At 45.9% G+C, this 12,472-nt stretch overlaps 1 protein-coding gene across 1 annotated transcript; it reads right to left on the bottom strand.

Annotated features, from left to right (window-relative positions):
* Positions 1-5,562: 5,562 nt before the first annotated feature.
* Positions 5,563-6,655, bottom strand: LOC119319986 (branchpoint-bridging protein-like). The gene has a single exon (XM_037594141.1). It carries the CDS (start codon positions 6,384-6,386, stop codon positions 5,940-5,942), a length of 447 nt encoding a protein of 148 aa, XP_037450038.1. The 5' UTR covers positions 6,387-6,655; the 3' UTR covers positions 5,563-5,939.
* Positions 6,656-12,472: the final 5,817 nt, after the last annotated feature.

Here is a 12,472-nt window from a genome sequence, read left to right on the forward strand (position 1 = left end):
GATTGAACTAGGTATGATGATACCGACGATCGAATCTCGGGCAAGTAACATACCGATGACAAAGGGAACAATGTATGTTGTTATGCGATTTGACCCATAAAGATCTTCGTAGAATATGTAGGAGCCAATATGAGCATCTAGGTTCCGCTATTGGTTATTGATCGGAGATGTGTCTCGGTCATGTCTACATAGTTCTCGAACCCGTAGGGTCCACACGCTTAACGTTCGATGATGATTTGTATTGTGAGTTATGTGGTTTGATGACCAAAGTTTGTTTGGAGTCCCGGATGATCTCACGGACGTGACGAGGAGTCTTGAAATGGCCGAGACATAAAGATTGATATATTGGATTATGTTATTCGGACACCGGAAGAGTTCCGAGTGGTTCCGGGAAGCTATCGGAGTGCCGGAGGGTTATCGGAACCCACCGGGGGAACTAATGGGCCCTCATGGGCCTTAGTGGAGAGAGAGGAGGGCCACAAGAGGTGTTCGTGCCCCCCTTAGCAGTCCGAATTGAACTAGGGGAAGGGGGGCGGCGCCCCCCTTTCCTACCCCCTCTCCCTCTCCTTCCTTTCCCCTCTCTTCCTTGTAAAGGAATCCTACTAGGACTAGGAAGTCCTAGTAGGACTCCCTCTCCTTGGTGCGCCCCCTAGGGACGTCCGGCCTTCTCCTCCCCTCCTTTATATATGGGGGAGGGGGACACCCCAAAGACACACAAAGTTTTGCCTTAGTCATGTGCGGTGCCCCCCTGCACAGTTACACACCTCGATCATATTGCCGTAGTGCTTAGGCGAAGCCCTGCGCCAGTAACTTCATCATCACCGTCGCTACGTCGTCGTGCTGACGGAACTCACCCTCGTCCTCAACTGGATCAAGAGCATGAGAGACGTCATCGAGCTAAACGTGTGCTGAACGCGGAGGTGTCGTACATTCGGTACTTGGATCGGTTGGATCGCGAAGATGTTCGACTACATCAACTGCATTACTAAACGTTTCCGCTTTCGGACTATGAGGGTACGTGGACACACTCTCCCCTCTCGTTGATATGCATCTCCTAGATAGATCTTGCGTGATCGTAGGAAAATTTTGAAATTACTATGTTACCCATCAGGCCAGAGCTTCGATCCAAAAGCATTGGTTGTGGGTTCCGTTGAATAAATGATGACTCGATGGGGGGGGGCAAGCTAGTACACAAATTGGCCCTATGGAGCTCTAAAAAAGAAAAACAAGGATAGAAAAATGTCTTCGTTTATTAGGAAAAATCAATATACTTTCAATGTGGAATCGAGATTTAATGCAGAAATAAATTATGCATCGGTGTGGTGTAGAGGGCCTGAGTCATCACGCGGGCCTCCAATAATCAATACATCTCGCATCGTCACCGTCGAATTCAACTAATGAGGGCAAAGTCCTAGATTTAACTCATGTAACATATATCGGTGCCCCACAACAACGTCTTTGGGAAGGGAACGCAATGTAACTATATTGTTGTCGGGACCAGATAGCCCGACCTATGTTTTCACCATCGATAGACATTATAGAGATTGTCGACTGAACCCTCAATGACATCGCCGGATGGAGTCAAGGACTGGACCACCACATTGTGTCTTGATTCACCACCGTCCGAGCTGATTAATGTCACCACCACCCCTCTGATCCACCTAAACGGAGCACGCTAGCTGCCAGAATGGCTACCGTGGAAACACTGATTGATGCTAGTGAAAGAACACTCATGAGTAACTACAAAAGTAGCTTGTTGAATGGACCATAGGAGAAGACATGTGGAAAGAAGGCTGTCGGGTGCGACAGATGCATAAAACAACCTATGGCCGCCGCTACCCGCCTAAGTCACCAAAGTATCATGATCTCCACCAAACACCGAATAGTTCTAATGGTCGTGATCCAGATGTGTCGTGTTGTTTTAGATCGGTCACGTAACACTCTACACAACCACATCTCCACCTCACATCAACCAAGAATGTCGAATAATGGTGAGAAGCTCCTCACATCAACGAAGAATGTCAAATAGCATAAAACAAGTGGAAATTGACGAGAATGGCCAGATAAGGGTCCTTACAAACATTGGAGACATACGAGAGGCCGCTTACCACATTGGCGAGAAGATCAGAGAAGGAAGCGACAATTGTTGGTTTGAGGACCCCCAAGACTATCTACAATACTTTGTTTTTACCTCAACATTGATGCTTTTATGGGTAGAGCACATGTGATGAATTAGACATCTCTGCTATATTAAGCATCGGTGCTTAAAAATTAGTTTATTATTATATGAGCATGTCCAACCAAGCTTTGCATAATCTAACCCCAATGTGACCGCGGACAGTGTACCGGTGTGTCTACTTTAATCCCTCCTTTGTTTGTGCATATAGGCATGTCCCTAAAATCATTCGAGCACATGCATATAATGGAAAAAGTCCATTTCAAACCCTAAATTCGTAGAGGTTGGATGAAACAACCCCGAAGTCGAAATCCCTGTCGATTGGACCCTGAACTATGCAATCCCGGTCTAAATCAAACCTTCAGGTTATTTCCCAAATAGGGATTGTCAACGTGGCAAAGAATGGCCGGGATTGCTAGCATTTCGCAAACAGTGCCCACCCTGCTCCCCATTGGGCCGGCCCGCTTTAGTCTTTTTTTATTAAAACACACGCAGGCACACAACCTGCTCGTTGCTGGCCGCTTTAATTTTTTTCTGTTATAAAAAAAATAGTGCGCGGGGTTGGCTCGAACCATTGGGACGAGACTTGCCTGCTCCCCGCGTGTGTGCCCATCCGTGCTCCTGCATATGTGGCATGATTTGATTGGAACAAAATAAGACTCGACCCCATCCCCTAAAATCAGGGAGGAGATGATTAGATTAGAAAGGGAAAAGAAAAAAAGACAAGCGTAGGATGAAATGGGAGCACAGATGAAAGCATGGCGAGGGAGCAGGCAAGCCGGATCCGAACCATTGAGCTCGTGTCGTCGATAGATGCAAGTAACCACCACGGACACAACATCTGTCGTGTTCGCTTACTTCCCTTTTCTTCTTTTTGTTCGTTCTGCTATTTTTCTTTTTCTTTTGTTCTTGAATTCGTGAACTTGCATATTTGCAAAAAATAAGCGCGCGGGGTGGCTCAAACACTAAGGTAATTTATTCTATTTTGCATATATTTTTCATCTCCTGTGAATTTCTTTAAAAAAATTGAATGCTTGAATTATTTTAAACCATATAAAACCGCCTGTCATCTTAGTAGGAAATAGCAAATGAAAAATACGAACCTCGTGAACCAGATTCTGAAAAGAATAAAAACTTTACGATTTTTGAAAAAAAGTTCACCACGTATTTACAAAATTTTCATCATATTAAGAAAATGTTCATTGTATATTAGGATTTTTTAACGTATAATAAAAATGTTCATTACATATTTATAATTAGTTCATCATATATTATAAAAAAATTCAGTACTCCCTCCTTCCCAAAATATAAGGCGCGATTGACTTTGCACGGTCTTTGATGCACGACTTTGACCACTAATATATATCAAAGTACATGAAATTAAATATGTATAAATGGCATCGTTGTATTTGTCTTACAAAACAATTTTATTCCATATGTCCATATACTAATTTTATAGAGATGCAATACGTGAAAATCACAGTCAAAATTGTGCAACAAAGACCAAAAAAGTCAATCCATGCCTTATATTTTGGGAAGGAGGGAGTATATATTAAGAGAGTTGTTCAATGTATACCACAAAATCTTCATTTGTGTATTTGAAATATGTTCAGTGTCTTTTTATAAAAAAGTTCACTGTATTTTCAAATTTGCTCAACGTATATTATAAAAAATGTTGATTTAAAAAAAAAGAATTTGCCGCTCTATGCCCTACTTTAAGTTTGGCGCTGCGTTTAAATAGTTCAAGATCCCTAGTTTAAGTAGGCGGTTCGATCCTACTCGAGCGCTTATTTTTAACGAATTTTCGCTCGGGCCGGCCCGTTTGCGCATCGCTTCAGCGAAGCCGCCGCGATCGGACTTGTTCAAATCACCATGTGCTCACCTTTATTTTAGAAGTGTATTTTCTCAAAAAAAGTACAAGTTTTTTTAGACAAAAAAATAAAAAAATAGAAGTGTAACAGAAAAAAATAACTTTTCTGGAGCAGACAAAAACTAGTCGCTGGTCCGGCGCGGAGGACGTCACCTTGTGCTCACCTTTTTTAAGCAGTGTAACACAAAAATAAAGGTTTCTAAAAAAACAGAAAAATAATGAAAAAAATTTGCAAACAAAAAACAAATGGGCTGGCCCAGAGCGGAGGACGTCATCAATATTGCCACTTCTTGGCCCACCAGCCAGACAAATCCCGGTTGACTTTTGGCAGGGTTTAATTTAGATCGGGATTACATAGTTTAGGCTTCAATCGACAGGGATTTTGACTTCGGTGTTTGTTTCGCCGAACCTCTACGAGTTCAGGGTTTAAAATGAATTTTTTCCGCATATAATTGGTGGGGTCAAGAGAAAAAGAAAAAGAAAGGGAAAAAAGAAAGAAAAAGTGGTCCAGGGTGGTCCGGATTCGATGTGGCGGGTTGTTCGTACATGCACGAACTCCCAACATACGAGGACGGTTTGGGAGGTCCAGTTGGTAACCTTTTTTACCCCTCTCATGTTCGGGCAATGTCCTTGCCATCCCTCGGGCATGAGGAGGATTTGAGGTTTGCAGTTATAGATGATCCAAGCACATTTCTAATGATTGGATTTGTGTTGTAGATGGTCTAATCGCACACAACGCGTTGTAGGTACCCTCTAAACACTTTGAATCGTGGATGACCAAACCACACACTGGGTCGCAAGGAATGTGCCGCGGAGAGAGTTTTGTAGACCAAATTAGCACCAGTAGCAGCAAAGTCCAAAGGTTGACTGTGCATAATTTAACTGTCTGTCTGCTGTGACACCTCTGCATGCATGCAAGAAGAATTGACAGAAAATTGAACGAGAAATGGAGAACAATGACTTCTCAGCCAGAAAAGAAAATGAGAACAAAGACTAATACTGCCACGTTTCACTCTTTTGTTTCCTTGAGAAATGCATAATGGTGTGCCCAGGTGACCAGGTCGCCAGTCGCCACCCTCTCCTCCTTTCTTTTCTTTTTCTGATAAGAACATGCAATCACCTCATCATGAATAAAATGTCAAAATTTCAGTCATGAAAACATGCCAGTACATCGCCTTGATAGCAAATGCAACAGATTCTTCACCAGATGAAGGGACAATCGAGACACAGTACATTGTGGGAGGCATCGGTGCAAAATCAGAGTTGGGTATTGATCAAATCGCCTGGTAATTAATAACGACATCACTAGAACAATCGTTGAACGTAAAGCTCCCTGAAGGAAGTTGCTTCCACACGCGATGCCAACAAAAGCCGACACTCCGCCGTTGCTCAATTTAATCTCGGAGCAATGTACTCCCTCCGTAAACTAATATAAGAGCGTTTAGATTACTATTTTAGTGATCTAAACACTCTTATATTAGTTTACAGAGGGAGTACTAGTTAAAATTACACTGTATTAAACATATGCAAGCGAAGGATTTCCATGCACTTCAATTATCAACCATACTCGGTAGCCGGAGATCACATCGAACACCTTCGGATACAGAGCTCACATAGCAGAGACGGAGACGCATGTTAAAAAGTAGTACTACTACCCCCATGAAATTCTAGTGCCGCTAGTTTCCCATCAACTCTACATGAAATTCTTAAAACGAAACAACTATAGTACCTGAACATAGAAAAAAGGAAAAGGATCTGGGCAAAGTAACCACCACCACCACCACCACTTGCTATGTCCAAAAGCATGGGCTCGTCGCCGCCGGGTCGCGCGCCTCGGGAGCCGTGCACGCGGTACGCACCCGGACGCGAACCGCCACCGCGGTCGTGCCTCCATCACTCCTTAATCCGGAGCCAGCAGCCGAGCTGCGTCGGGTTGAAAACCCCGGGGATGCGGGTGCCGCCCGCCATGAGCAGCATCGACGCCTCGGCGTACCTCCTCGCGGGGTCGGGTGTTGGTGCGGGCGGGGGCGTGGCGGTCTCCTTCCGGCCCGGCGCGGGGGGGCGCTCCCCGAGGAGCGTGCCGAACTTGAGGAACTCGTGCGCCAGGTACCCGGCGAGCAGCTTGCTGCTCCCGCCCTGGGGAGGCGGCGTCGGCATGGGGGACTTGTTGGCGAACCGCGACAGTTGGTGCGGCTTGTTGCGCAGCAGCTCCTGTCTCCCGGGCGGCGGCGGCGGCGGGAACAGCGGCTGCCGCTGCTCCGACGAAGACGAGTACTCCCGCTCCTTCCGCTTCCCGAGCGCGGCGCCGCGCGGCGCGTCCATCCTCGTGCAGATCGACATCCCGAGGGCCCCGACGCGCGCCTCCGCCACGACTGCAGCGGCCGGACGGGATCGCCGATAGCGGCAGGGGAAGGAAGAAAATATGCGGAGGAAAAAGGAAACTGGTTTAAAAAGCTACAGAGGAAGGGAGTTGTGCGGGTGCGGCGGGGCCCACTGGAGAGCAAATCCGTACGATCACAGGGGGTAGAAAGAGAGAAGGCGACGAACGAAGCGGAGATTTTGGTGGAAAGAGGGGGGAGGAGGGGAGGGAGGGCTCTCTGCAGAATGAGGCGGAGCGGAGGGAGGACGGGGTGGCCGGGTGCGGTGGTCTATTTATATTCAAGCTGTTTGGCAGTTGCCATCGGGTACGCTATAAATAACAAGAATGCCATCGTGCGGGTTTGCCCCTTGCGTGGGGGGTAATTAATGGTTCTGGAAAGGCTGAGGGTACAGTTGTCATTCTATACGTCGTGTGGGCATGCAATTGGGTTAACATTATCGTCCAATTGGGCTATATGCAGTAATTAGCTCATTCAATTGCGTTGAAGAATTACCCTAAAAAATGCGTTAAAAAAAGTTCTCTCATTACCTCTCAGGCGCGACGCAACGACGACCGTCGGATGACTTGCACGAATCTCGGTGATGGGATAGTGTGGCATTTGCTAGGCGCAACCGCCCGCTCTTTTGTTTTTCCATGCGACACACGCTTATGACCACTTGATCCGAATAATCGATGTTTACCCGGTATGATGTGCCTTCTTTACCAATTTTACACCCACATGTGCGAAGTTTGTTTCCACGTCGTCTCCTTCCTTTTTCTCCTTCATCCGCATACTAAGAGAGAACATGGGGAGGCGATAGCTATGTGGGGCGGAGCACCGAATTGCACGACCTACAACGAGGAGGTGCCGACCGCCAACATGTTCATTGGGGACCACTCACGCTTCCCTCGTGATGGGAAAGGCCTAGGAGGTAGGCCCCACAACTATGTATGCCCTAGCTAAATGCCCTTGCCCATGAGGCACCTAAGTGAGGGGCTTTCCATCGATTGTCAAAGTGTCTACAGTCGTATGCCATCAATCGGGAAAATGCCTCCATTTGGTCACTCGTATGACTGGTGGCGCCATGATCGGAGGTGGCTCACCAGTCTAGATTAAGCAAAAGGGTGGATCAAGGCCTGGGGGCCCAACGAGGATAGAAACTGACCTTCAGGCACTTTCTTGCCCAAGGCGAGAAGGGCGGCAGCCAAGATCGCATCTCCTCCATGTAAAACTCTAACCTCCACCGCTTGTATAAGGGGAGCTAAAGGAGCACCTAGGGCATCCATCTAGAGACAACTCTCGGTAGCAACCTCGTACTCCATTGTATTCCCTCGCACGAGGTATCCCACCACCATGTAGGGTATTACTCTCCAGAGGCCCGAACCTGGGTAACTTGTGTGTGCAGGCTCTGTCCCGGTACATCTGATCTCGTCAGGAACCCTACCAAGGGATCTAACGGTATTTTGCACCGTGAGTTGGCGCGCCAGGCACGAGCGACGATGGTCAGAGACCTAACCCGGTGCAAAGATCCAAAGGAGGCCGGCAAATTCACGACAGGCCAAACCTTGGCTCGGGGCAGTTTTTCAACGTCTCGACACCGCCCTACATCGACTACATGCGCTTCGGGACAAGCGAGTTTGTCTTCAACGAGCAAGGAGAGCCCGGGGCAATCTTCCCTGGCTCAAACCGTATCGCAAGAAGGTATGCGCAAGATGCCGCCCGAAGGGAGAGGTCTAGAACTTCTTCAACCCACCAACCCTCCCACGGGACCACGGTGAACATGATCTTCCTGGCAGCCGAAACACGTCAAAATCAAAAGCTCACACGTCACGTGATCTATGCAACGAAGATAACGACCAATGAGCTCGTCGTGCGGGCGGACGGAACGGTACATTCGACATCAGCGATCACATAAAAAACATCCCTACCCAGGCAAGCACGCCCTGGTGGTAGATCCGATCATCGGCGGCTGCCGTCTCTCACGCGTCTTGATGGGCGGAGGCAGCGGCCTCAACATCAACTTCCCCGACATTTAAGCAAGATGTGAGTCTCCCTGTCCGGCCTACAAAGGTCAGATGTAGGCTTCCATGGCTTCGTGCCAGGCCGACCCGTTCGCCCTCGAGACGGATTGAATTTGAGGTCGTCTTCAGCGACGTGGACAACTTTCGGACCGAGAGGCTCCAATTTGAGGTTGCCCCCTTCCACAGCGGCTACAATGCAATCTTTGGCTGGCCAGCATATGTAAAATTCATGGCAGTACCATCATATGCGTACCTGCAGTTAAAAATGCCAGGCCCAAACGGCACCATCTTGGCCTGCGAAAGTCCGAAAAGAGTATTTGAGGCAGAGGTCGCGAGCCTAGAGCTCGCCGAAGCCGCTTTAACCTCCACTAAGCTCAAATGGATCAGGCGTAATGTAGAAACCTCAACAACGAAGCTCCCAGAAAAGCCAAGGGTAGGACCGGTTTTCCAACTGGCCAGAGGCACGGAAAAATAATCCAGGTACACCCGGAAGACACCAAGAAAACAACGACAATTGGAGGAGATCTCTCAAATGAACAGGAAGCAGAGCTCCTGGCCTTCCTTCGAGAAAACTCGGACATATTTGCCTGGAAACCCACAGACATGCCAGGGGTGCCAACCAAAAAGGCAGAACATTGCCTTAATGTCCATAAGGACGCACACTACAAAATCTGCTCGATTTTGCGATGTTTTACTTGTGTCACATAAAACCATTTTTCATCACAAAAAATGGTCTAGTGACATTTTCCAGCAATCACCCTCACCGTCACAGAAAATGAAAACTTGACAGTACCACTCCGACCGTCACACAAGATCGTTTCTTAAGTGATGAACCCAAATTTGTCATTGATGGCTGTTTTTGGTGATGGCCTAGAATGTCACCTATGATAGACCAATCTATCGCTGATACATCTCGAACGTATTTATGATTTATGAAGTATTCATGTTGTATTTACTTGAATTATACATGGTTTTTGTGCACTTTTAGATTATTTTTATGGACTAACATATTAATCTAGTGCCCAGTGCTAGTTCCTGTTTATTTTACCTATTTCTTTGTTTTGCAGAAAAACCATACCAAATGAAGTCCAAACGCGGTAAAAATATACGGTGTTTTTTTGGAACATAAAAGACCCCCGAAGCTTCGAGGAAGGACCAGACGACCCATGAGGATGCCACAAGTTCACATGGCACATCCTAGGGGGTCGGGAAGGCCATCTGAGCTTGTTGGCCCCTCGTAACTCCTTTTGGCGTGATTCCAATGATGAAAATTCCTATAAATTGACAAACCTTCGAAAAGAAACCTAGAACTTGTACTCACCCGTCGCAAGCCTCTGTTCCGGAGCAATCTCATCAGGAGGCCTTTTATGGTGCCGTGCTGGAGGGGAAAGCCATCACGGGGCCATCTTCATCATCCTTGTCGCCTCCATGGTGATGCGTGAGTAGTTCAACCTCAGAGCCGACGGTATGTACCAGTAGCTGTGATCTCTCTCTCTCTCTCTCTCTCTCTCTCTCTCTCTCTCTCTCTCTCTCTCTTTCTCTCTCGTGTTCTTGATTTGGCACAATCCTGATGTATCATAAGCTTTGTTATTATAGTTGGATCATATGAAGTTCTTCCCCTCTATCTCTTTTGTGGTGGATTGAGTTTTACTCTTTGATGTCTTTTTTGTTATTGGATTGAATACTTTGTATTTGAGGTCACTTGATGCATGTATCACTCTCGGATACTCGTGGTGACATTGGGGTATCTAGAAGACATTGGAGTTGATTGATGCGTATCATATGGTGTTGTCGTAGTATGATCTCTAGAACTATTCGTGACACTTTGGGGTGGTTCATAACATTGATTGGAAACACAACTTTAAGGTAGTTTGCTACCCACGCGATTTCGTCCTACTTTCTCCGATAGGAATAGAGACTTTGGAGTGATTCTTCACCGCACTTTGAGTGATTGTTATGTGATTCAATTATGCTAGTAGTGTTGAGACATTGCACTAGTGAAAATATGAACCCTAGGGCTTGTTTCCAAGCATTGCAATACCGTTTGTGCTCACTTTTATCACTTGCTACCTTGTTGTTTTTATTATTTCAGACTACAAAAAACTATATGTACTACCCATACTGCACTTGTATCACCATCTCTTTGCCTAACTACTGCACCTATACAATTTACCATTGTGGCGGCTGTGTTGGGGACATAAGATATTTCTCGTATTTGATTGCAGGGTTGTTTGAGAGGGACCATCTTCATCCTATACCGCCCACGGATTAACAAATCTTAGGTCATCTACTTGAGGGAAATTTGCTGTTGTCCTACAAAACTCTACGCTTGGAGGCCCAACCAAGTCTACAAGAGTAAAGTTGCATAGTAGACATCAATATATTTCTCGCACGGTTGCCGGGGAGGTGAGTGCTTGAAGACATCTTCTTTAGATCTTGCAATTGAATCTTTTAGTTTCTTGTTTATTCACTAGTTTGGTTTATAAAAGAAGACTACAAAAAATGGAAGTGAAGTTGCATAAAATTCTTTATCATTATGAAGTTTTTTTGAAAACATGGATTTCAGTAATTGCGATGAAGTGTTAAAAGAATAATTTAACATAATGTTTGGTATGAGTTCCTTGAATGATAAGCATGACTGCAATGTTATTTGTATGTCTTCTTTGAATATTCATGATGCTAAAGATATGTAAAGCTATAAGCTTCGGCATGCTATGCTTGATGAAGATGATATTTTTCGCCCCCCTACTTTTGATGAGAAAATTTGATATGATGGAAATATGCCTTCTATTTATGATGATTACAATGGTGAAAGTGGGTTTGAAAGAGTATCAACTTTATGTAGTAATGATCCCACTATTTTGAGGGCATTGAATCTTATTGTAATAATTATGAAAGTGGATTTGGAGAGGTCATGACTTTATTTAATGTTGAATCCACTACTTTGGAAAATGTTTCAATTAATTATGATAACAAATTTTCTATCTATGATGATTATTCTGCCGACAAGTATGCTATAAAGAGTTGGGATTTGTATTTCTGTGCCCCTTCTTCCTTAGTTGTGCTCAGTTTTGCCCATAGCATCTAACTTTCCTTACTTTTTCCTTCCACCACTCGGCCCATTCTCACAAAAGCCCAAACGGAGCCTTGCCGTCGGGTCAATGCAATTGATCATTACATGCTCAGTTATTGACGTGTTCTTCACCGCCCTTGAAGCCCAAAGCTAGTACACTTGAAAGCACGAGTTATTCGTTGTAGGAGCACAATTATGTTTCACCTCGTGGAAGCATTAAGCTAGTATATATGGGAGCGCATAATAGATAGTTTACCTGGTTGCACATGTTAGTACAGTTTGGGAGTACATATTAGTACTAGTTGGGAGCATATATTTACTCGAAGAAAATTTGTCAAGATCTATCAACATGAGATCTAATTTCAAAGATCATGATGCGAGAAACACAATGGTAAAAATGGTTCGTAATTTAGACACACGGTTAAAAATATTTTGCTTCAAAAACCTTATTAAAGAAGGAAAATGCTTAGTTACAACCGGATGCACGGCGCTCATTCCGCAGTTGGCTCGTCCATGCGACACGCATCACGTGGGGCCTGCCCACATGCCCTCTCTTCCTTCCTTATCTCCTCCCCACTCGGGGCGATGTCCTTTCCTTTCCATAATCCTTTTCCTGCTCACACACGAGATGCGAGCTCCACGATCCTCTCCATGGCCGTCAGTGATGCAATCCCATGCAGAATGGTGAGGCTTCACTAGTGCTGCAAGCTGCGCCGCCGTGTTGCATGAGATAGAGACATGTTCCGATGCTGCTGCAAGGCAGAGCTGCACGGACGCCGACACGCCATCGTACTGTGCTGCACATGCAAGGCCAAGCTGCGGTGAGGACGCCACCGTGCTGCTACAAACTGTGAGAACCACTCCAGTGAGCTCGTGTTGCTGTAACGTACAAAGAAGCATGACGATGAGATGCTGCAAGGTCAATGGTGGGTACGATGATGGAAGCGACGGTGCTACGACAAGGGGAGTTGT

This window comes from Triticum dicoccoides, chromosome 6B, assembly GCF_002162155.2.
Source record: "Triticum dicoccoides isolate Atlit2015 ecotype Zavitan chromosome 6B, WEW_v2.0, whole genome shotgun sequence".
NCBI classification, from domain to species: Eukaryota; Viridiplantae; Streptophyta; class Magnoliopsida; order Poales; family Poaceae; genus Triticum; species Triticum dicoccoides.

Excerpts from the sequence above, each read along its gene's own strand:
- LOC119319986 (XM_037594141.1), bottom strand. The coding sequence starts at position 6,386 with ATGTCGATCTGCACGAGGATGGACGCGCCGCGCGGCGCCGCGCTCGGG.